Consider the following 25,975-nt stretch of genomic DNA (forward strand, 5'->3'; position numbering starts at 1 on the left):
CACATGCAGAATCCGCACCTAAACCCTTATCAAGTCCTGAACGTGTGAACATAGCCTACATTTTGGATCAACCCTTACTAAATCTATTAGAGAACGAACCTGAATGCAGGTCACAGCAGGAGCCTGCCCGTTTAAAAAGTTCATCCTGGAGTTAAACTTCTTGCGCATCAGGTGACCTCGACAACGGGCCTGGAGTTTGGTGATGAGGCTTTCATTAGCCAGCCATAATTGTTCCCGGTTATAGGCAGCAGAAACGCCAGAGATATTGCTCTGTTAGTGCAAAATAATATTTTACAACAATACAAACCTAAAATGAATATCATGCGGTAAAACAAAAGCGAACCACAAAAACAACAGAAAAATGGATAGAATTGCATCAAGTTGGGTGAGAATAGTGAAAAGATGAAATAATATTCAAATTCAACTTAAATCCTCTCTTCTCAAGGACACCTGAGTGTGTGTGAGGCTGTTAAGATATTTAAGGTAAATGCACACAGGATGGGAAACTCCATAGTGGCAAATCCATACCAAGCCTTGCGGATTTGCCACAACGGTTTTCCCTACGTATACTGAAAAGAAAAAAAGAGTTAATGGGTTTAAAATCAGCAACAATACATTTAATTGTGGATTTATTGCAAATTGTGACTCCCCATTGAAGTCTATGGTGAAAATCTGCAACCAATCAGAGACATACATTGACATACTACGGATTTAAAAATCTGTACCGCGGGTCAATTTCCCTGCGGATAAACACAGTAACGTGTAGATGAGCATCGATAAAGCCTCGTCCACTTGGCTGCTATTCTATTCTGATGCTAATTTTCCATGAGCAAATCCGTGCGGAAAAACCGCAACAAATCTGTTCTGTGTGCATTTAACCTTATGGTTGAGTTACAGCTCATGTTTATCCAATTGGTGCAAAAGAGGATTGATTTCAAATGTGGGTTTTTAAAGTTAATTTAAAAGAAAATCAATCTCTGATATGCACCGGTCACAGAGCAGGAGGTTATGATATAAAACTAGATAATACAAGCATCAGGCCTGAGAAACTTCTTTGCTTGGAGAGACTAAACATGATTAGATGCAGCTAAAGCATCCTAGAACTACAATCTTTCACATGTTGCCTCCAGGTAGAAAAGAAATTCAACGTCTTCCATTAATACGTGTTGTCATGCACAGTATTGCCGCCATTTACCTGAATATCATCCTTTGACAGCTGAGCGTTGTTCTGTACAAATCCTGGGGGCTCTTCCCAGCTACCGTCATTACTATTCAGATTAAAGTAATAATGATAACCACCCTTCACCCAGTGCTGCACCCATTCACTTCCATTGTCCCCTACAAGACAGAGAGACATTACACATGAAGGATGACTGTAATTACTCAACCGAAATAGATCAATGTAATCATGCCTGGCATCTCCCCCAATAGATAAATGATCATCAATAACACCCCGCATAGTAGAACAATACATTATATGTTGTTCAACTCTGATTTGTGTTCTATAAAAACATGCAGGGCAGTTCTTCTGAAATCTGAAACGGATTTCTATAGTGTATTTTACCTTCGGCTGCTTTACTTTTCTTCAGATCTGCCAGTTCCGTCTGATATGTCTGAGCACATTCTGCGGTCACGCCATAAAGTCCGACATCAGGGGAACGCAGGGTATGAAGCGTCTGGGCAATGTCACCCCTGTCTACTGCCTCATTAATAGCCAAGACACCATGGGAGACTGAAAAAACAAAAATTATATAAGTAGGTTTATAAAATGAAGACTTTTTCACTATAATACAGACGCAACTGTCTATATGTAACAGAAATCAATAAGAGAAATCAAAAGTATAAACTTCCTGACAAAAATTGCCATGTTATAAGCAATATCTAGTTAAGGATTAAGGACTTTATCCAAACCGAACCTATATGTGTATATGAAAGTCAGTCAATGCAGCACAAAAAAGAAGAAAAAAAAAAAGCCAACTCCATGGGAAATGATGGTGCTGCATCAGGCTGGAATGCAGTTTTTCACATGACACTTTCAGAAATTCCTATGGGAAATTTTAGAATAAAGAAACCCCACACACGAGTACTGTGGATATGATAAAGCAAGCAATATTGTGGCATTGACTAATTGACTTTTTTTTTTTTTTAAATAAATTTAAATCACAAAGCCATGTAGCCCAGACTTATAAATGACATTATTTCTAACGGAGAATAACAGGGTGGTTTTGTCAGCAAAAAGCAATAAATCCAGTAGAAATGAACTTTTAGGCGCTTTTCACTGTAGCCTCATGGCTTCCGTTCATCACAGTCATGACAGTATGTCGGATCCACTTTGAAACAGAATAACCCCAAGCCCCAACGAACCTTATTGACTTTAATAGGGTCCATCAGGGCTCTGGTATTTTTGACAGCAAGAATAGCGCTGTAGACTGCACTAGTCTTGCCGTCTAAACTGCTGGAAAGGCTGAAGGAACCGCCAACAGAGGCTCTCAATGTAAATGTGAACAGCGCCTTTTATCATTCAAAATCATGATTCCATATAAAGCTCTAATAAAAGTCTTCTAAATACAATACTAGAAAGATGACCTACTTAGTCATTATATTTTCTCAAATATGAATAGTGCACACTTTGTCCCTGTGTCTAATGTGGAATGTGTCATGGAGTTGTAATGAATTACAATACACGGGTACATACATCTTTGGGCATCTTCTGTTTCTTTATTGGAGCGGAATATTCCATCTTGAATTTCATCCAGCCAGAGAACTGCAGATTCATCTTTTGTTTCCTGAGGAAGAAAACACATAAATATTACTTGGATTAGCGTGCATGAGAATCATGCCAAGACTTTGTAAAACTGCAGAGGGCACTGTTGTCCACCAAATGACGAGATGACGGAAATGATCCATTGTTTGCAGATGTGCCTGTACGCCATGTGAAAATCAGATAGACAATCCACAACTGATGTATGGACGATACGCAGTAGTTATATTCCCCTTACAATATTGATCATACATTTGAGTATTTCAATATGTTCAACAGAGCCTAAGCCAATATGTATTTTTCAGAAATATTCCACAAGAGTCAAGAATTAAAACCTCACATATAGAACAGAAAGTCTGATCACCTAATAAGATTTTCATTTTTTTAGTGCTCGGCTCTTTAGCTCATTACAGATAACACAGAAATGACAAAATTCACTATACCCCCAATAGTCTTCAGATGTTAAAACATTTCTGTTATTTAGCTGGTTTTATGGATATGGGAACATATTGTGCATCATCCAATTGGTTAGATTTAATCTTTAATAAAGTGAAATGATTATTTATGTAATATAATACTTTAACTACAGTGGATGTGTTTGTAGCAGAAAACTTAATAAACATGAGGGGCATAGCTACAGTGGGCGCAGAGCTAGTAGTCACAGCCAGGCCATGGTTACTGAGGGGGGTCTTCTGCCACATAAATAGACACCAGTATTATAAATGGCACATGGCAGGAGGGGGGCACGGTTACAGATTTTATATTGCGACCCAGCAGCTTTAAGTTAAAAATATTTTAATTTACCTCCCAGCATCCTTTCCAAAGCAATCTAAAGTATTCATAAGGGGTGTATGGAGAGAATTCCTTTTTTCTCCCAATTATAGTGGTTAAAGAAACAGCAGATCTGGAGACAGATTGTTCTCACACGTAAGGAATGGTCTGGCACATATCAGAGCTGGGGAAGACGTGGTCTGGCACATATCAGAGCTGGGGAAGGTGTGGTCTGGCACATATCAGAGCTGGGGAAGGTGTGGTCTGGTCCATATCAGAGATGAGGTAGGCACGGTCTGGCACATAAAACTACATGAAGCATGATCCAGCACATATCAGAGCTGAAGTAGGCGTGGTCCGGCACATATCAGAGCTGGGGAAGGCGTGGGCTGGCACATATCAGAGCTGGGGAAGGCGTGGTCTGGCACATATCAGAGCTGGGGAAGGCGTGGTCTGGTCCATATCAGAGATGAGGTAGGCACGGTCTGGCACATATCAGAGCTGGGGAAGGCGTGGGCTGGCACATATCAGAGCTGGGGAAGGCGTGGTCTGGCACATATCAGAGTTGGGCAAGGCGTGGTCTGGCACATATCAGAGATGAGGTAGGCACGGTCTGGCACATAAAACTACATGAAGCATGATCCGGCACATATCAGAGCTGAAGAAGGCGTGGTCTGGCACATATCAGAGCTGGGGAAGGCGTGGTCTGGCACATATCAGAGCTGGGGAAGGCGTGGTCTGGCACATATCAGAGCTGGGGAAGGCGTGGTCTGGCACATATCAGAGCTGGGGAAGGCGTGGTCTGGCACATATCAGAGCTGGGGAAGGCGTGGTCTGGCACATATCAGAGCTGCGGAAGGCGTGGTCTGGCACATATCAGAGCTGCGGAAGGCGTGGTCTGGCACATATCAGAGCTGGGGAAGGCGTGGTCTGGCACATATCAGAGCTGGGGAAGGCGTGGTCTGGCACATATCAGAGTTGGGCAAGGCGTGGTCTGGCACATATCAGAGATGAGGTAGGCACGGTCTGGTACATATCATAGCTGCGGAAGGCATGGTCTGGCACATATCAGAGCTGCAGAAGGCATGGTCTGGCACATATCAGAGCTGCAGAAGGCGTGGTCTGGCACATATCAGAGCTGCGGAAGGCATGGTCTGGCACATATCAGAGCTGCAGAAGGCGTGGTCTGGCACATATCAGAGCTGCAGAAGGAGTGGTCTGGCACATATCAGAGCTGCAGAAGGAGTGGTCTGGCATATATCAGAGCTGCGGAAGGCGTGGTCTGACACATATCAGAGATGAGGTAGGCACGGTCTGGCACATAAAACTACATGAAGCATGATCCGGCACATATCAGAGCTGAAGTAGGCGTGGTCCGGCACATATCAGAGCTGGGGAAGGCGTGGTCTGGCACATATCAGAGCTGGGGAAGGCGTGGTCTGGCACATATCAGAGCTGGGGAAGGCGTGGTCTGGCACATATCAGAGCTGGGGAAGGCGTGGTCTGGCACATATCAGAGCTGGGGAAGGCGTGGTCTGGCACATATCAGAGCTGGGGAAGGCGTGGTCTGGCACATATCAGAGTTGGGCAAGGCGTGGTCTGGCACATATCAGAGATGAGGTAGGCACGGTCTGGTACATATCAGAGCTGGGGAAGGCGTGGTCTGGCACATATCAGAGCTGGGGAAGGCGTGGTCTGGCACATATCAGAGCTGGGGAAGGCGTGGTCTGGCACATATCAGAGCTGGGGAAGGCATGGTCTGGCACATAGAGCTGGGGAAGGCGTGGTCTGGCACATATCAGAGCTGCGGAAGGCGTGGTCTGGCACATATCAGAGCTGCGGAAGGCGTGGTCTGGCACATACCAGAGCTGCGGAAGGCGTGGTCTGGCACATATCAGAGCTGCGGAAGGCGTGGTCTGGCACATATCAGAGCTGCGGAAGGCGTGGTCTGGCACATATCAGAGCTGCAGAAGGAGTGGTCTGGCACATATCAGAGCTGAGGTAAGTGTGCTCTGGCACATATCAGAGATGAGGTAGGCACCGTCTGGCACATAAAACTGCATGAGGCATGGTCCGGCACATATCAGAGCTGAGGTAGGTGTGCTCTGGCACATATTATAACTGGGAAAGGCGTGGTCCGGCACATATCAGAGCTGGGGAAGGCGTGGTCCAGCACATATCAGAGCTGGGGAAGGCGTGGTCCGGCACATATCAGAGCTGGGGAAGGCGTGGTCTGGCACATATCAGTGCTGGGGAAGGAATGGTCTGACACATAGAGTTTAGGAAAGAGCTGCTGCCCAGTACATTGGACAGATGGGAAGGAGTGATATGGCAGACTAAGGCTCTGCTCAAATCTGCATTGGGGTCCCGTAGTTTTGCTGGAAGCAATAGCGTAGTCAACTACGCTATTGCTTCCTGCAAAACGACGGATCCGGTGCACAAAAGAGACAAACGGAAACCACGGGCACCGTCTCCATCACCACTGAAATCAACAGTGATGGAAATGGAAACCTCAGGTTTCTGTCAGTGTCAGTTTGTGTCTGCTCAGGGTCCCGTTCTGACGGAAACCTCCGACGGAACCCCAACGCAGATGTGAACAGAGCCTAAGATCAACAAAGCTAGACCCAGAATAATTTTCCATGACTGTTTCCAATAACTGAGAAGCGGGTGATTCTTTTTGAAATGTGGTTATCACAAAACAAGTAGACCTCTGTGGAACAAACATTTAAAGGTAATGGTAATCATCTGGAATTTTCAGTAAGTAAATTGGAAATATTGTGATAGGAAACAGGTCTATTGTACTGTATAAACAGTAATGACATGAAAGTATTCCCCCTATAGAAACAAAGAGCTCAGTTTTAATAGTAAAACGTGTCCCGTGAGTAACTCATTGAGAAAAGCTGCCAATAATTACTTAGTCAAAGTGCTTTTTGTTCCAAGAGACCACACAGGTTTTGTGTTAAACACAACTAAACACTACTCACACTTTTTGTGTATAAGCAGACTGGCAACACATAGCCATAAATCTTGCCAACGCTAATCAGGCAGAAGCCAGGTGGCAGTTTGGACAAATCATAAACCATACACACAGGGCTCTTGTACTGCACAGTCCTGAGGTCAAACAATTGAAGGGGTCATTGACACTTTTTAAGGGAGAAGTGTAAACCTTTCAGTAATGTACTATTGCCCTGGGAAACATAAGGTGAAAGGGTGTTTAGTGGTAGCAATTCACTGGGTAATGACATCAAACATGCCAAAGCATTAGATAAAAAAATATTATTTGTTTTAAAGGGGGAATCCCACTTTGCACAATCCCTTAAAGGGGTATTCTGACATTAAGCTGAGTGTCCCACTGCTCGTACCCCCAGGGATCAGCAGTAATCTGCAGGAGGGGGGCAGCAGGGGAAATTAAGCATTACACAGTGCCAACTGAAGCAAATAGCAAAGCACTATGAAAGACGCAGGTAGTTTGCTGGCAAATATGCAATTACCAAAAACAACTTGCCACAAGACAAAGAAAGCCCCATTTCCCAACTACCTACTTAGGTACAAGAATTTTTTATATATTGTTAAAACTTTTATTTTCCTCATTTAGAGTGACAATAACGAACCACACACTGTTAAACTAATCAGTATTAACGGACAGTGGATAGAAGGCTGAATTCTTAGGTTGTGCTATTAGAGCAACGAGTCTGTTTGAATTTACTATCTAAGTAAGCGGCTGCAGTCCGCTACACATTCACTAATAGAGCAAAAAGGTACCGAGTATGGCTGTCAGCAAAGCATTGTTTCAAAACTTAGATAGCCCCCCTCCCCCGACATGTTTCACTTCCGATGTAGCGTCTTCAGAGATATTGGAGCCAATGGTGGCGATCGACAAAAAGCCCTTATTTATATCGATTCATGTAACGTCATGGGGGATGGTCCTTTAGTTGGACCAATAACAAGAATACGTCGCTAATTGTAGTGGCGGGAAGGAGGGATAGACCAATCACAAGTCCATCCCTTCGTCCAATCTGAAAGGTATTGGGGCGCGAGCGCATTTTGACTTCCATCAGCGTACCACTCATCCAAGTGCTAGAACGGCACATGTCAACGTACTTATTCACTAAGCTAAAATTTTCTAAGTCCGTTGACATGTGCAGTTGTGCCGTTCTAGGACTTGGATGAGTGAACCGCCGATGGAAGTCAAAATGCGCATGTGTGCTAATACCTTTCGGATTGGACAAAGGGATAGACTTGTGATTGGTCTATCACTCCACTGCAATGAGCGACGCAAGTGTCTGTATTCTTGTTATTGGTCCAACTAAAGGATCATCCCCATGACGTTACATGAATCTATGAATAAGGGCATTCTGTCGATTGCCGCCATTGGTAAGAATACCCATGAAGACGCTGCATCAGTAGAGAAACATGTCTGGGGGGGGGTATCTGATTTATAGCATTAGGCCTCAACATAACGAAATGTGAAAAAATTTAAAAGGGTCTGAAGACGTTCCGAATGCACTGTATATGTGTTTTACTAATGTCTCCTTAATACCAATCACTATCACCTGTACTCTCCAATACCAACCATTACTATATATTCCCCCTTACTGTATACAAGCCACTATCACCCGTTCTCTCGAATACCAACCATTATCATATATGCCTTTTACCGATGCCTCCTTTATATGAATCACTATTACCTACCTTATTGTATTCTTTCCCTAGCAATATTTTATTCTCAGTGGACCCCAGAAGAACTAATTTAAATTGCTGTTATGCTATAAAGTATAACAATTCAGATGTTATGCATAATATTTTGCAGCTTCCAATAATCAATCTAGCCAACATAGTCGGAGGTTTGTATCCTTCTACACAACAACATGCAGCATGTTAATGCCAAGTCTAAAAGGGCTGCTTGCGAGGGCCGAATCCATTGCCACGACAGAAGTTAAAGGACTAATCATTTTATGTCTTAATTCAGAACATTTACATTTCTTTAATGAAGATATACCCAAAACTGACTTAGCATGTAACCACTAACTAAAGTGCTATAAGTGGCAAAGGACGGATATGTAAAATGCAAATAAAAAAAAACAAGAGGCATAGGAAACCATAAAAGATTAGGGTCCACTGCACAGAAGGCATAGCCCTGCCTCACTATTTTCCAGTGCTGATTTAGTAGAGCGGTGAGAGAGTAACGTGTGTATCTGTGGAGGAGGGGGGGGGGGGAGAAAATGTAATAAATGAACATCAGATGGAAAGAAACAAAAGACATATACAGTAAAAACAGTAACTGAGAGATATGGGGTAATACAAGTAGGAGCAAAGGGTATCAGTTCTGAAAAATTTATTATTCAGGTGATTTCAATGGAAACCTGATACACATCAGGCAAGAATTGACATTATATATCATGTACATGACCTGTTTAAGCAGCTTTACTGCGAGACTCCGATGCCTGTCATTAGCCCGAATATGTCCTGTGTTGGAATAAACAAACTATACATGAGAGAATCTGACAATGATTTACGGAGTACGTTTTCAGCAAGATTTGTGTTCTCCAATGGGATCTTCACTTGTCATAAGAAAGTATTCCCATATATATATATATATGTAGCCAGCTTAATGCAAGGCTGTGAGAACTAAAACATTTATAATATATATATATATTTTTTTTGTTTCCTATGGGGTGGGATACTCTGTAAAACTTCACTGCTTCCCACTATATAGAAGAATAGTAAATGCAGAATAACAAGATCTCAGTACAATTACACAGTACATAAACGTATGGCTTCACACTAACCACGGACTGCAGTGTGACACATTTAGTTTCACAGTCATCTCAAGCTGCTTTTTTTTTTAATGTTTTGCTAAATTTGGTTGTTGTGTAACCATATCTTAAGTGACTGTGCATTGGGAGCACAATAGGTCTCAAGGCTCATGACTAAATAAGGCAATTTTGCCCAAGTGTAACGCGTAGCCCAGTCTGCCAGCCCTGAGCTCAGTGAATAGAAATGGTTATTTCAGACCAGCTCAGCAGCGGGAGGAAATGCTTGGACTGGAAATCAGTTCCTGTAGAAATTCTCATCCACCCTGTGCTGGGGCCAACACGTGATCTGGCTGGAAAGTTAACTCTTATCCATGCTGCCAGGACTCTCTTTAGGCTCAATGCACACAATGCGTATTACGTGCGGTTTTGCCGGGTGGATTTGCGTGTGCCAAATCCGCCGCTAATACAGTACCAGCATTGTCAATGAGATTCCAGGAAATCTCATGTACACAGTGCAGTATTTTTCGGGACAAAAATTGACCTACGGTGCGTTTTTTAGAATCCGCAGCACGTCAATTTATCTTGCGTTTCCGCTGGCGAATTGTATCTGCCTAGTGCTGTGGAAAATCGCAACCAAAATCTGCAGCGAATTGTCTGTGTATTGCTGCGGTTTTGATGCATATTTTCCACAGAAAAATACGCAACGTGTGCATGTAGCCTTACTCTTCAAATGATCTCTTCATTTTATTATCTAAGAATAAGAGAACATGCTCACCATTTGAATAGCTGCCTGGAAAAAAATGGAAATACAAGAAAAATATGTCTACAACTAGAGACGACCATTAAAGGAAAACACCAGGCAAAATCTATAGACTTAGGTCTAATGCAGGTCCTGAGGAGCCAATGTATTTCTCAGGGATTCAAAGAATATCCCTGTGCCGCCCTCTCTGGCCCTTCACTGGGTAGAACGCAGTGGGGGAGATTTATTATTACCGTCTCAGACCAGTTAAACCTGGAACAGACAGGCCGAAACTGCGGTAAAATTTACACAGTGACACGCGCTGGAAAGTAGTAAATGTGGCTCACCTTGTCAAACTTGTTAGACACTTTCCTCCTTCTTTACACCACCTCATGACTGGCGTACTTAACAACAATACCTTGTGCCAAACTATGGCACACACCATAAATAAATCTGGCGCATTTTAGGACTCCTTTTAGCCACACACCCTTTAAAACGGTTTAGTAAGCAGTAAAGAGTATCTAAATCACATAATAAATTTTGCAGACAGCCAAATTTATTTTCCGCAATCAGACAGAATTTTGGTGCATTTTGCTCGTAAATTTCTCCTAGTGTAAAAAAAAGTTTTGCTCCGAAAGTTCCTTCAAATGAGATTTCTGGGGGCGAAAATATTTTTTTTTGGGGGGGATTGGGTAACATAACACAAAAATAAAAAAAAAACATTACGATAAACTTACCCTAGCCTTGCCTGTGATTGGCTACACATGGGGTGAAACATAAGTCCAAGAATTTGTTGCGGAATTTCACTTCCCCAATAAACTTAATAGGGAAAGTCCACAACATCTATGCAATCATCGCACAGCATAAATTACCAACAGAATCTGCACCGCAGGTCAATTTCTGCACAGAAATTTTCAGAAGTGTGTGGATGACATCTTTTTTTTTTTTTTTTTAAATCTCATCCACTTTGCTGCTACTGTGAAATGCTGCAGATTTTGTGTCCACAAATCTGGACAGTAAATCTGACGCAATTACGCTACGTGTGACTTAAGAATTTACTGTTGTACACTGCACTCTGAGCACATCAAATGTCTCCCCCCTGCTGCACCCCTTCCCCCGCATGTTGTGTCTCTGAAATACTAAGGCTATATTCAGACAAGCGTGTCCGATTTGCACGCATAAAAAAAAAACCGCAGCGTTTTTTCTACATTTCTCGTCCGGGTGCATAGCGTATTGGCATCAGTGTGCTTTGCGTGTGACATGCGTTTTTCACGTCAGTGCAAGCACTTTTTTTAAAAAAAACACGTCTCTGCATTTCTTTGTAACTGATGAGTGAAACTCGGACAGCACACGGCCGTCGTCTGTGTGCTGTCCGTGGTTTCACGCACCAATAGACTTCAATGGGCGAATAGGTGCGCAAAAACATGCCAATATAGGACATGCAGTGAGTTTCATGCAATGGACACTCGCTGTGTGAAAACTCACATGCCTGAATAGCCCCATTGAAACACGCTCGTCTGAATAGAGAAACTGCAGCTGGAGATTACTGCACACAGCCATCAGCAGCATAAGGCACATAGCCATCAGCACCATAAGGCACACAGCCATCAGCATCATAAGGCACACAGCCATCAGCACCATAAGGCACACAGCCATCAGCACCATAAGGCACACAGCCATCAGCACCATAAGGCACACAGCCATCAGCACCATAAGGCACACAGCCATCAGCATCATAAGGCACACAGCCATCAGCATCATAAGGCACACAGCCATCAGCATCATAAGGCACACAGCCATCAGCATCATAAGGCACACAGCCATCAGCACCATAAGGCACACAGCCATCAGCATCGTAAGGCACACAGCCATCAGCACCGTAAGGCACAGAGCCATCAGCACCGTAAGGCACACAGCCATCAGCACCGTAAGGCACACAGCCATCAGCATCGTAAGGCACACAGCCATCAGCATCGTAAGGCACACAGCCATCAGCATCGTAAGGCACACAGCCATCAGCATCATAAGGCACACAGCCATCAGCATCATAAGGCACACAGCCATCAGCAGCATAAGGCACACAGCCATCAGCAGCATAAGGCACACAGCCATCAGCAGCATAAGGCACACAGCCATCAGCAGCATAAGGCACACAGCCATCAGCAGCATAAGGCACACAGCCATCAGCATCATAAGGCACACAGCCATCAGCATCATAAGGCACACAGCCATCAGCATCATAAGGCACACAGCCATCAGCATCATAAGGCACACAGCCATCAGCATCATAAGGCACACAGCCATCAGCAGCATAAGGCACACAGCCATCAGCAGCATAAGGCACACAGCCATCAGCAGCATAAGGCACACAGCCATCAGCAGCATAAGGCACACAGCCATCAGCATCATAAGCCACACAGCCATCAGCATCATAAGGCACACAGCCATCAGCATCATAAGGCACACAGCCATCAGCATCATAAGGCACACAGCCATCAGCATCATAAGGCACACAGCCATCAGCATCATTTACACACTCACACGTGTCTGCTGTGTGCAGTAATCACCCAATAAAGAACTGTGGCATAGAAGGACTTGTACTTTTAGAACATCAATGCCAAAAACACTGCAGACCACCCACAAGCAGCTGCCTACACAGAGTCTTATCTTCATCTACAAATATATCTATAGTAAGCCATGATACAATCATTTTTCTGATATGCTGTACTCCTGAAGGACCAGCAATAAAGAGCAGACAGGCTACGCGTACAGCTGTCCCTGGCCACAATACCGCTCATACTCTGTAATAAAAATATCCGGCTTGTTCAAAGCAAAGCCAGCACTCTCACAAACACTCCACAGTCATATAAACAATATTCACCATGTATACAATCCCCATTGTTATTAAAACATTGTCAAACATCCTCTTCTTCTGTGCAACTAAATATATATGGAATATCTAGTAAGGCCTCATTCACACGGCAGGGTTTCCCGGCCGGGTGCCGGCCGTTCATAAATCGGCCGGCACCCGGCTGCATTGGGAATAATAGACCCCTAATGGGGCTATTCACACGACCGATTTTTTGACGGCCTGGAAAACCGGCCGTCAAAAAATAGGACATGCTCTATTTTCGCCCGGGTACCCGGCCCCCATAGAAGTCTATGGGGCCGGGTATTACACGGCCATCACCGGGATGTGTCCCGAGTGATGGCCGGGTTTTTTCGGAGCTTGCGCTCTATCTCCTCCTCCTCACAGCGCAGAGTGCATGTGAGGAGGAGGAGTTGATGCCATTCTGACGAATGGCATCGCTGTACACTGTGTGGCAGGGCCGGGGTGTACAGCAGGTGGAGGGAGCGCTGCGCTGGCTCCCTTCCCCTGCTTGAAAAGCACCCTGGCCCGGCGACACCTTCGATGGCGCCGCTAGCAGCTGCTGCTGCTACTACTGTAGCGACGCCACTATAGCAGAGCGGGGAGGTATCTCCCCGCTCTGCTATGTGCTAGTTGCACTTTAGCTCCTTGAAGGAGCGGAATCCCCATGTTTTCGGGGATTCCGCTCCTGGACAGAGCGCTTGATGTCTCTGTCCATATCTGGGCAGTGACATCAGGGGAAACTCCTGAAGCGGAACCCCCGAACACATGGGGATTCCCCTTCAGGAGTTGCCGCTGATGTCACTATCCGGATCTGCCCGGCCCGGCACGGATGCAAAACTTAATGCAAACCGGCCGGGCAAAATGGCCGATTTTACCGGCCGACACTCGGGCTCGGGAACGACCCGGTCGTGTGAATCCCACCTAAGGCGGGATTCACACGACAGGGATTCCCGGCCGGGTGCCGGCCGTTCATAAATCGGCCGGCACCCGGCTGCATTAGGAATAATAGACCCCTAATGGGGCTATTCACACGACCGATTTTTTGACGGCCGGGAAAACCGCCCGTCAAAAAATAGGACATGCTCTATTTTCAGCCGGGTGCCCGGCCGTCCGGCTCCCATAGAAGTCTATGGGGCCGGGTAATACACGGCCATCACCGGAATGTGTCCCGAGTGATGGCCGGGTCTACCGTCGCTCGCGCACTCTCTCTCCTCCTCCTCACAGTGCAGAGTGCATGTGAGGAGGAGGATCTTTTATTGCTCGCTGTAGGAGTCGGAATCCCCAATCACCGGCTGGGGATTGGGGATTCCACTACAGGAGGAGTGCGTGACTACACTGTCCATATATGGACACAGCGAAGTCACGCACTTCTGCAGCGGAATCCCCGACTCTATGGCCGGGGATGCCGCTACAGGAGAAGTGCGTGACTACACTGTCCATATATGGACACAGCGAAGTCACGCACTTCTGCAGCGGAATCCCCGACTCTATGGCCGGGGATGCCGCTACAGGAGAAGTGAGTGACTACACTGTCCATATATGGACACAGCGAAGTCACGCACTTCTGCAGCGGAATCCCCGACTCTATGGCCGGGGATGCCGCTACAGGAGAAGTGAGTGACTACACTGTCCATATATGGACACAGCGAAGTCACGCACTTCTGCAGCGGAATCCCCGACTCTATGGCCGGGGATGCCGCTACAGCAGAAGTGAGTGACTACACTGTCCATATATGGACACAGCGAAGTCACGCACTTCTGCAGCGGAATCCCCGACTCTATGGCCGGGGATGCCGCTACAGGAGAAGTGAGTGACTACACTGTCCATATATGGACACAGCGAAGTGACTCACTTCTGCAGCGAAATCCCCGACTCTATGGCCGGGGATTCCGCTACAGGAGAAGTGAGTGACTACACTGTCCATATATGGACACAGTGACGTCACTCACTTCTGAAGCGGAATTCCCGACCTGTGGCAGGGAATTCCTCTTAAGGAGAAGTCAGTGACTACACTGTCCATATATGGACATTGAAGTCAGTGACTTCTCCTGGAAGGGGGGGGGGGATGGGTGCAACCTACAGGGGACTGTGTGGCATCACCTACAGGGGGCAGGGTGGGTGGCATCACCTACAGGGGGCAGGGTGGGTGGCATCACCTACAGGGGGCAGGGTGGCATCGCCTACAGGGGGCTGTGTGGCATCGCCTACAGGGGGCTGTGTGGTATCGCCTACAGGTGGCTGTGTGGCATCGCCTACAGGTGGCTGTGTGGCATCGCCTACAGGTGGCTGTGTGGCATCGCCTACAGGGGGCTTGGTGGCATTACCTACAGGGGGCTTGGTGGCATTACCTACAGGGGACTTGGTGGCATTACCTACAGGGGACTTGGTGGCATTACCTACAGGGGGCTGGGTGGCATTACCTACAGGGGACAGGGTGGCATCGCCTGCAGGGGGCTGTGTGGCATCGCCTGCAGGGGGCTGTGTGGCATCACCTACAGGGGGCTGTGTGGCATCACCTACAGGGGGCTGTGTGGCATCACCTACAGGGGGCTGTGTGGCATCACCTACAGGGGGCTGGGTGGCATTACCTACAGGGGGCTGGGTGGCATTACCTACCAGGGGGGCTGTGGCATTATCTACAAAGGGCTGTGTGTGGCAACAAATTTTAAATGAAATTCATCCGATTTTAAAACGGACAGGGAAAAAAACGGATTCAAATCAAGTCCAAATCGGCCGGTAAAAACGGCAACTCGGCCTGGAACAGAATCGGAACGGATGCAAACCGGCCGGGAAAATCGGCCAAAAACGGCCGATTTTCCCGGCCGACACTCGGACCCTAAAAAATAATTACAAAATCTGGGGAAATAAAACTAATCTGGTCTTATTATTTCTTCACTCCACACATTCATATAAAGGATGTGTTCCCATTCGAAAGGAATGTTCTTAAATTGACTTTAAAAAAAAAATTTTTTTTTTTTTAAATATTACTTTTAATGATAGAGCTTCTATGTATCATGTGCACATAGAAGCTGTATTTTACTGTCTCAGCTGAACTGACAGAATCGGCTGAGACAGAACGATACAGCTTCTGTGTATACAGGATACATAGAAGCTGTATCATAAAAACTTAAAAAGAAATATTAATAAAAGTCAATTTAAAAGTTGTTTAAAAACACAGAATATCATCAAAAAGTGGACCAACACCAGCAGATGACATGGCTCCTCGAACCATCACTGGCTGTGGAAACTTCACACTGGACCGCAAGCAACTTGGATTGACGCCTCTCCACTCTTCCTCCAGACTCTGGGACCTTGATTTCCAAATGAAATGCAAAATTTACTTTCATCTGAAAACAGGACATTGGACAAATGCAACAGTATTGGTCCACTGTGTTATATCAAGTCCAGAGTCAGTGCAGTGTCTACCAGGAAATTTTAGAGCTCTCATGCTTCCCTCTGCTGACAAGCTTTATGGAGATGCTGATTTCATTTTCCAGCAGGACTTGGCATAAGCCCACACTGCCAAAAGTACCAATACCTGGTGTAATAACCACAGTAACACCGTGCTTGATTGGCCAGCAAACTCACCTGACCTAAACCCCATAGAGAATCTATGGGGTATTGTCAAGAGGAAGATGAGACACCAGACCCAACAATGCAGACGAGCTGAAGGCCGCTATCAAAGCAACCTGGGCTTCCATAACACCTCAGCAGTGCCACAGGCTGATCGCCACCATGCCACGCCGCATTGATAACACCTCAGCAGTGCCGCAGGCTGATCGCCTCCATGCCACGCCGCATTGCTGCAGTAATTTATGCAAAAGGAGCCCCGACCAAGTATTGAGTGCATATACTGTACATACTTTTCAGTAGGCCAACATTTCAGTATTAAAAATAATTTTTGAAATTGGGCTTGTATAATACTCTAATTTTCTGAGACACTAAATTTTGGGTTTTCATTAACTGTTACCATAATCATCAACATTAAAAGAAAAAAATTCTGGAAATAGATCACTCTTTGTGTAATGAATCAATATAATATATGAGTTTCACTTTTTGAATTGAATTACTGAAATAAATTAACTTTTTGATAATATTCTAATTCACTGAGAAGGACTAGTACTTACTAAGCCTTAAAGGGGTTTTCCCATCAGAGACGTTTATGACATATCATGTCAGATAGATGCGGGTCCCACCATTTACTGTAATTTACTATCCCACTGCCCACCTTTTACGGTCATAAATATCAGATAGATGCGGGTCCCGCACCTCTCCCTAGAACAGGGCCCCCTAAACCCCGTTCTACTGCTCTGCGTGGTGAATGAAGCATGTGGTTCTCGACCATGAATTACGGAAACAGCGTAGCTCGCTGAGCTATGCGGTTTCCGTAACTCCCATAGTGGTGAATGGCATTTACGAAAGCAGCGTAACATGCTAGCTACGCTGTTTCCGTAATTCATGGTCGGGAATCTCACAGTTCAGCCACAACACAGAGCAGTAAAACGGGGTTTAGGGGGCCCCGTTGCAGAGATAGGTGGGACCTGCATCTATCTGACATTTATGACATATCCTGTGGATACGTAATAAATGTGTCTGATTGGGAAAAACCCTTTAAGGTTTCTTTAGTACAGAGCATCGATCATTTAACCTACCAGACACTTAAAGTCTCCTTCCAATTCCAAACTCCCACCTTATCTGACATCATGTGTGAAGAGACGCAAGTGCGCGCTGACAGGAACATTTGCCGAGGCTCAGAGTATTGTGCATGGGTGCAGTAGCCACTTCTATTTTTAATTGCTCCTCTATCAACCAATTGCAGCCATATACAAGCGTATTTGTGTCAGACCAGTGTCCGTGTCTGCAGCAATAGAGGATTGGCGCTCCATAGTGAACCATAGAGCACAGACCCTAAGATACTATATTGACAAGATGCTCAGAATGGCTCCTCTTGTTGCTTTTCCAAACAAAAATGACAATGGATTACGAATCACTTTAAAGCACACCTGCAGTAAAAAATTATTTTGCGACAGTCGTAGCAAAATCGCAAATTGACCGCGATGTGTGAACACGGCCTAAGAGCTTTTTAAAGTGGCTCACTGGAGGTACGATTTGAGTAAGCTTTTTTTTATTTTCAGTAAAATTATCAGGTACTACTGCTACAATTATTTTTACGCTGTGCACTTCTGACTATTGATTTCTTTTAGTAAACAGAAGCGTATTCGCTTACAAAAGAACAAATGTATAATTGACAGGAAAACATGAATTGTTGATATGTGGGAAGACAACAAGCATAGCTTTTAGCAGTTACTGTCTTCCATTCCCTGTATCACGAAGCTTCTGATAAATTTAAGTTTTTGACAGAAACAGTAGTTTGGTTAATAGGACAATAAGCTAGTAGTCCGTGAAGAAATCTTTTTTGAAGACTGGATTTAATAATATTACAACATCAGGGGTCCAAGTAGGAAATCAATAAATAAGGTGCAGCAATGGACTGCATGATACCTTTCAAACTATTACATTCAACTGCTGTGCCAAGCAATATTATACTGCACTTCTGAAGAAGAAACACACAAATACTGTTTACCCTATAGCAAGGGTAGGTTATCAATATCTGATTGGTCGGGGTCCAACTCCTGGCACCCCCGTCGATCAGCAGTTTTACAGGGGCCGCAGCTTCCCCTTCATTACCTTTACTGCTCGGAGTATGAGTCGCTGACCCACTTGTAGTGGTGGTTCACAGTATTACAGCCATCTCCCATTCCCCTAAATGGGCCTGAGGATAGGCCATCAATTTCTTAGGACTGGAAACCCCTTTGTGCTTCCATATAATGCTTACCTGTGCCTTTTCTCTTTTTGCCCGCACCAGAGTATCCTGGTAGTGTTGAGCCACGCTTGGATCTACCCCTTCTAGTTTTGCAGCAGGTAGCTGTAATGCTTGTAACGTCTTCCCAGCATCACCTTCATCCAAAGCTTCATTTATGAGGCCAATTGCCAAAATCCCTAAAATAGGAAAATGTTTGTTTTTAGAGTTACCGATGTAGGCATACGGGCATTAAATGAACAAAGCAATGTAATATTAGAATTCGGTCACGTTACAAGTCAAAATCTTGAAGCTATTTGAGATTAATGCGAGTGTCGCTGAAAAAGACACAAAACTCAAAATAACTTTCTATGGTCCTTTCAATATTTTAGATCTAGAATTGTTCTGGCCATGACTAATATGGTGCCATGTATATTAAATAAGACTTATCTACACCTTCTATGTAAAATAGATAAAAACCTATTTAGACAAACCGGTTTGTCTTCATAAAGATATGCTTGACTACTGAAACAGCTTAGTTCTATGTCCAGTTGAGAGATGGAGACGTGGTGTATGACAGCTGCCAGATTTACTTTCATGCATTTAACCGGACGTCAGCTTCATAAACCCAGAGATAGACGCAAATTTATAAAAGACTACCGAGGTCAATACCTTGCACTCTTGTTTTTCATTACCTATATAGTGATCACTGCTGAAAGCTGAGATTATGTAGAACAGGGAGCCAGATAGGGCAACATATCGTGATATACCATGACAAACCAAATGCACACGTCACGGTCTTAAAGAGGCTCTGTCACCAGATTTTGCAACCCCTATCTGCTATTGCAGCAGATCGGCGCTGCAATGTAGATTACAGTAACGTTTTTATTTTTAAAAAACGAGCATTTTTGGCCAAGTTATGACCATTTTTGTAGTTATGCAAATGAGGCTTGCTAAAGTCCAAGTGGGCGTGTTTAAAAGTAAAAGTCCAAGTGGGCGTGTATTATGTGCGTACATCGGGGCGTTTTTAATACTTTTACTAGCTGGGCGTTCTGATGAGAAGTATCATCCACTTCTCTTCAGAACGCCCAGCTTCTGGCAGATCACGCTGTGACGTCACTCACAGGTCCTGCATCGTGTCAGACGAGCGAGGACACATCGGCACCAGAGGCTACAGTTGATTCTGCAGCAGCATCAGCGTTTGCAGGTAAGTAGCTACATCGACTTACCTGCAAACGCCGATGCTGCTGCAGAATCAACTGAAGCCTCTGGTGCCGATGTGTCCTCGCTCGTCTGACACGATTCAGGACCTGTGAGTGACGTCACAGCGTGATCTGGCAGAAGCTGGGCGTTCTGAAGAGAAGTGGATGATACTTCTCATCAGAACGCCCAGCTAGTAAAAGTATTAAAAACGCCCCGATGTACGCACATAATACACGCCCACTTGGACTTTTACTTTTAAACACGCCCACTTGGACTTTTGCAAGCCTCATTTGCATAACTACAAAAATGGTCATAACTTGGCCAAAAATGCTCGTTTTTTAAAAATAAAAACGTTACTGTAATCTACATTGCAGCGCCGATCTTCTGCAATAGCAGATAGGGGTTGCAAAATCTGGTGACAGAGCCTCTTTAAGTTTCTATTAAAATGGATTTCAGTAACTCACTGGAGTGCTCCTCATGTACAGTGTTATTAACTTGATTCACGCATCCCTGGATATCATTCCATGTAATAAACTCATTCCCTTCTTCCCGGGCCTGTTGTTTCAATTTCATCAATTCATCGACGTACCTGTCAGCAGGACATTAATCAGTACAATGGACAGCAGAGTTATCTCTGTACACACAGACATTCGATTTGTGTTACCAGTGTTATACATAATGTGAACTTATGGGACTGAATGTTAATCTAGGTTTACACATAGCAATGATTTGCTGGTTTCCAAGCGATCGTGATGATTATTATTAGTTTAATGCATGAAAAGATCAACAACAAAAGATAAAACATTGTTCAAAATTTTCATTGGTAAATATCCCTTTTTTTATATAATACAATCCAAAATTCTTCAGTTGCAGTTTTTTCTACTATGTTCCCTATCTGCAACCATCAGGAATTTTCAGCCAGATTTTTAATTACCAACATTGTTCTGCTGCCTTTTTTAAGCCGTTGAAGCTAATGCAAAAACCGCAGGCATAAACTGACACAGAAATCACTCTAAACGAGTGCCGCAGGTTTTTTTCTGCCTTCCATTGATTTCAATGGAGGCCAGGGGCAGATGGCGCTTGAAAGAGCACGCCGCTTTTTTTTTTTTGCAACCAGCCAAAAGCCATCCAGGATAAGAATACCTCTAACTCCTTTTGAAATAAATAGGGGACATTTTGGGCTGTTTTTTGGCGCTGATTCCGAAACGGTTTCCGCATCCAAAAACTCTGTGTGAACTGACCCTAATGGTTAGACCTGTTTCACATGAGGATATTTGTAAATGTGCAGAACATGGATCTGCCATACAGCCATATTACAGATATCGCATCAGTAGGTCATCAGTATTGCATTCATATCATGGATCCAGCATACTGATGGGCTATCTACTTGGGAAGAACAAAAAACACAGATAAAATAATGATGACATACAGATGGCATATGTATTTTATTGACTCTCTATACACTTTAAAGGGCATTTTACATCTGCAAAAAAACAAAAAACTAAATTTTATATGCCTATGTAAATAGCTACATAGATCAACATTGTATTATTTGCCAAAAAATAAGGACATAATGCTGAGTAAAAACATGCTCATGTGAAAGTGGCCTTAGGCCTCATGGACAAGAGTGTATGTGGGATTTGTATCACATGTATCCTGAATAAAGTGTTATTACCTTTCAATGGGGACGTGAATATCACTGTATTAAAATACAGTGGTAACCATATGCGGAGTCCGCATAAAAAAATGTGTATATGGGAACGAGTTCTCCGCTAAAAGTACTGAATTCAGTGCTTCTAGAGGAAACTCAATCCGTGAAACAGAACTGCGTTTAGAAATAAGCGTCCGCCATGCGGTGAAATAGTCAGCACGGGGGCTGGGAGGGACTCATTTTCAAGATTTTTCCTTATAAATACTCTAGTGAAGTCCAAGATTAATTCAGTTTCAACAAACCTCTGAAGGTTTTCATCCTCTACATCCATCAGGCCGGTGACTTGGGTGGTCAGCTGTTTGCAGACAGTATTTACATCTCCGGTATCTAAAGCCCTGTTAATTAGAGCCACGGAGGACAACATCTCCACAGCAACGGAGAGCTCCGGGTGACTGAGGTTTCCCTGTCAGATACAAGGTGTCAGAACAGTTGGCTAATTGGGATCAGTATTAAGAGTAAAATAATAATGAAATCCTCCGACTTCCTGGAAACCTTATTAAGTCACAATGCTGCCCTCACCTCTGGGCTTTGCTGCTGTAATGTGGCGAGCTCTCTCTGGTAAAGATCTTCTGCAAATGGGAAAACCTCTGGCAGCTGTGCATCAGGGTTCATCAACTCCTGCACAGTCTCCTCGGCCACCCCCTTTCTGATGGCATTATTAATCCTGACCACTGAAGCCAGCCCTGAAAAAAAACACGCCAGTAATTGTCATGGATATTATGAATAATATGGGCACATTTTATCATCCATATTATGGCTGCATCACTCAACCTCCCAGGGATCTACTTTCGTTATCTAAGTCCGCTAGAACTTTGTGAGGTCCAGTTATCGTGGTTAAATGATGCTTAAAAACGCTACTGTCGCTTATAAACGGATCTTCGTAATGGAAGTTTTGTTTTTTGCAATATCAGTAAACACAAAGGTTGTGCATCATATTTTCTTATGGTAAACAGCACCCTATGCATTACAGGTTGACTCTACAAAGAAAATGGCATGTTCTAATAGCATGTTATACAGAAGATTGCCCTTTCTTTACCAGTCTTAGGGCGGATTCAGACGAACGTGTTTTGCATCCGTACCGGTCGCGTGGTTTTCACGCGGCTCGCGCGGACCTAGAGAAGTCTATGGGGCAGTGCAGACAGTCCGTGAGTTTTGCGCAGTGTTAGTCCGCTGCGTAAAAATCGCGACATGTTCTCTATTTCTGCGTTTTCCGCGCATCACGCATGCCCCACGGAAGCACTTCCGTGGGACAAGCGTTATTCGCGCGATAACAGTAAAAGAATGAATGTAAACAGAAAAGCACCACGTGCTTTTCTGTTTACAAACATCCAAACGGAGTGTCATATTGATGGCGGCTGCGCGAAAAGCACGCAGCCGCGCATCCATATTAACAGGGCACACGGAGCTGTCAAGTGCCTTTTGCGCACGCAAAACGCTGTGGTTTTTGCGTGCGCAAAAACGTCACGTTCGTCTGAATCAGCCCTTAAGAATAGATTTTTGAGCCATGCAGCTGACATTTTTGACAATTGGCAGATGCTGTTATTTGTGTTTATAGCTGGGCAATCTGCTCATCGTATGTGTTTTATACCTATACAAAACACCAGTGATTGTCTGTCCGCTGTCTCTAACATCATGTCCTCTCTCTATCTGAAACTGGATCTTTCTAAAACTGAGCTCCTTGTGTTTCCACCATCTCCTAACCTCCCTAAACCTGATGTCTCCATCTCAGTGTGTGGTATTACAATAACTCCTAAGCAGCACACCCGCTGTCTCTGGGTTATTTTTGACTCAGATCTTTCCTTTACTCCTCACATTCAATCACTTTCACGCTCCTGTCATTTTCACCTCAAAAACATCTCCAGAATCCGCCTTTTTCTTACTGAGCAAACCGCCAAAACTCTCATTGTTGCTCTGATTCACTCTCGTCTTGATTACTGTAACTCATTACTAGTCGGTCTTCCCCTCACTAAACTCTCCCATCGCCAATCAATCCTTAATTCAGCAGCCAGGCTCATCTTTATGACCAACCGCTACACCAACGCCTCTACCCTGTGCCAATCACTACACTGGTTGCCCATCCCCTTCAGAATTAAATTATAACTTATAATTCTCACCAACAAAGCTCTCCACAGTGCTGCACCTCCTTACATCTCTTCCCTGTCTACCACTCTACTCACGCTCTACGTTCTGCCAACGACCTTAGAATAACATCCACCATAATCTGAACCTCTCACTCCCGTATCCAAGATTTTTCTCGTGCTGCTCTGGATTCTCTACCCCAGACAATCAGATTAATTCCCAACATCCACAGATTTAAGCGTGCCCTGAAAACACATCTTTTTAGACAGGCCTATAACATTCCCTAATCTGACTCCTTTCTCTGGCCCTCCTTTTACATTAGTCATCAGAATTAGATTCCCTCACACTCCTTCTCTTCATGTTTGTCATACACGGATACTGGCTGGTGACTGGCTCGTGCAGCTTTATATGTACTACTACCCCATATGTATAAAAGATGCCTGGACTATTTTACTGAACAAACACTATTACATTTTGTGTCTCCCTTATTTCCTCATAGATTGTAAGCTCTTGTCATCAGGGCCCTCACTCTTCCTGTTTGAATTGTAAATTATTTTGGTCAATATGTAATGTCGGATATTGTCTGCAATGTACCCCCTGAATTGTAAAATGCTGCGGAATATGTTGGCGCTATAGAAAGATTATTATACCTTATTGAATGTATAAAAAAAGGTAGATATATTACATTACTGACTCATGGACATCTATAACAAATATCCTGCTGCGTGGCGCAGTTTAGTAATATACTCTATGACCATTTTTATTTTATAATACTACTTAACTGATTGCACAACAATTGCAAGAACCTCAACTTTTTGTGATTCGTGCACAACTTTTTCCCCCATAGGAAGACACTGGGGTCTTGTGTCAGTAACCTGCCATTATCAAGTCTGCCAAAACAAACAGCAATACATCCCCCACTAAAAACATATTACATAGTACATCACTACATATCGAAACACATGTGACGTTCTGGCCTACAGGTAAAACAAGTGGCATTCCCTTTCTGACCTACAATGGTGGCCAAAATCATTTCTAGACAAATATAGAACTAAGAAATGGCTAATGCAATTTTAACCAAATTGGCATAAGGGGAACACACATTCACCTATATATGCAATTTTAGGGGTAATTGCCTTTTAAATGCACAAGGAAAAATTAGCAAAATTATATCTCCCGATGCCAAAAACCATTTACATCACATACTCTCCTCTTTTTCCTGTGCATTGTTTGAACTGTACCGTGTGGCTGGAAACACATAATAGATACGGGGATTACCAGACAAATACTGATTTGTTTGCTCTTTAAATACAGACAGCCAGTTCCGCACACATCTTATGTTTTGGCTGCGGACTGACAGAAATGGTTCGGCACTATCCTTTGCTATTACTTGGGTCTGAGTTGCAGCATGTGGACAGATGTTATTACATCCACTATGTTAGCCATGAACAGGCTGCATTGTTTTCACCACCAGCAGCAATGACCGTAATTGCTGGCCCCTTCCAGGTAAGGAGTAGAGGAGATGGAACAGGAACGCATTGTTTCCATCAAGTGCTACAATGGAGTACCTGGAGTTTTGCCATGAGAGCATTCTGTAGAAAGAGGCCGGGTTTATCCATTAGGCCGACTCATTCATGCCTTGACCTAGCCTCCACCCATCACACAGTAGTACACTTTGTTGTACGGATACTTACTTCTCTGTAACTGCTGTGCTAAACCATTGGCAGCATCGACTCCAGCCTGCAACTCCTCCTTCTGTAGGGGTCCACTCAGGCCGCTCTGTAAGGCATACATAACACACATGAAAGTCCAGGACTATAATCATATAGTACATATAATGAATATAGGATTATGAAGAACAATGGATATGGTAATGCATACAGTGTCAACAAAAAAAAAGACAAAAAACAAAGGCAGATATATTTTGGCTTCCCGTATCGAGTATCTGTTAACCACATTGCCCAGTTGCACTAGCCTCAGGCATGCGGATTTGGAAAACTTCCTCTAAAGCAGTGGTCCTCAACCTTTGACTGTAAAACTACTACTCCCAGCAACCGCGGGTTGTCAAGTCATGATTGAAGAACAGCTGGGGAGCAACAGGTCGGGGCCTACTGCTCTAGAGCAACTGCAATGTCAGGGAATACCCAGTCAGAGCAAAAAAGCCTACACTTATATGTAAATTAATGAAAATAAATAAAATATATATACCACCAATTTAAAATCTCTGTGCTCAACACAAGCAAGCTGAAAATAACAATGACGTCACGTGCTGAATATTTGGA

At 44.2% G+C, this 25,975-nt stretch overlaps 1 protein-coding gene across 1 annotated transcript in view; it reads right to left on the reverse strand.

The window, feature by feature from the left end:
- The window catches only part of IQGAP1 (IQ motif containing GTPase activating protein 1), a 178,621-nt gene that overhangs the window by 36,894 nt on the left and 115,752 nt on the right, over positions 1-25,975 (reverse strand). The window contains exons 11-19 of the mRNA XM_075858086.1: positions 25,388-25,472; positions 22,134-22,297; positions 21,857-22,017; positions 20,368-20,492; positions 18,737-18,900; positions 2,696-2,786; positions 1,565-1,732; positions 1,196-1,338; positions 100-270 (exon numbers count right to left, since the gene is read on the reverse strand). Of these exons, the coding sequence (XP_075714201.1) occupies positions 100-270; positions 1,196-1,338; positions 1,565-1,732; positions 2,696-2,786; positions 18,737-18,900; positions 20,368-20,492; positions 21,857-22,017; positions 22,134-22,297; positions 25,388-25,472 (1,272 nt within the window). The remainder of the gene's footprint in view (positions 1-99; positions 271-1,195; positions 1,339-1,564; positions 1,733-2,695; positions 2,787-18,736; positions 18,901-20,367; positions 20,493-21,856; positions 22,018-22,133; positions 22,298-25,387; positions 25,473-25,975) is intronic.

This window comes from Rhinoderma darwinii, chromosome 3 (genome assembly GCF_050947455.1).
Source record: "Rhinoderma darwinii isolate aRhiDar2 chromosome 3, aRhiDar2.hap1, whole genome shotgun sequence".
NCBI classification, from domain to species: domain Eukaryota; kingdom Metazoa; phylum Chordata; class Amphibia; order Anura; family Rhinodermatidae; genus Rhinoderma; species Rhinoderma darwinii.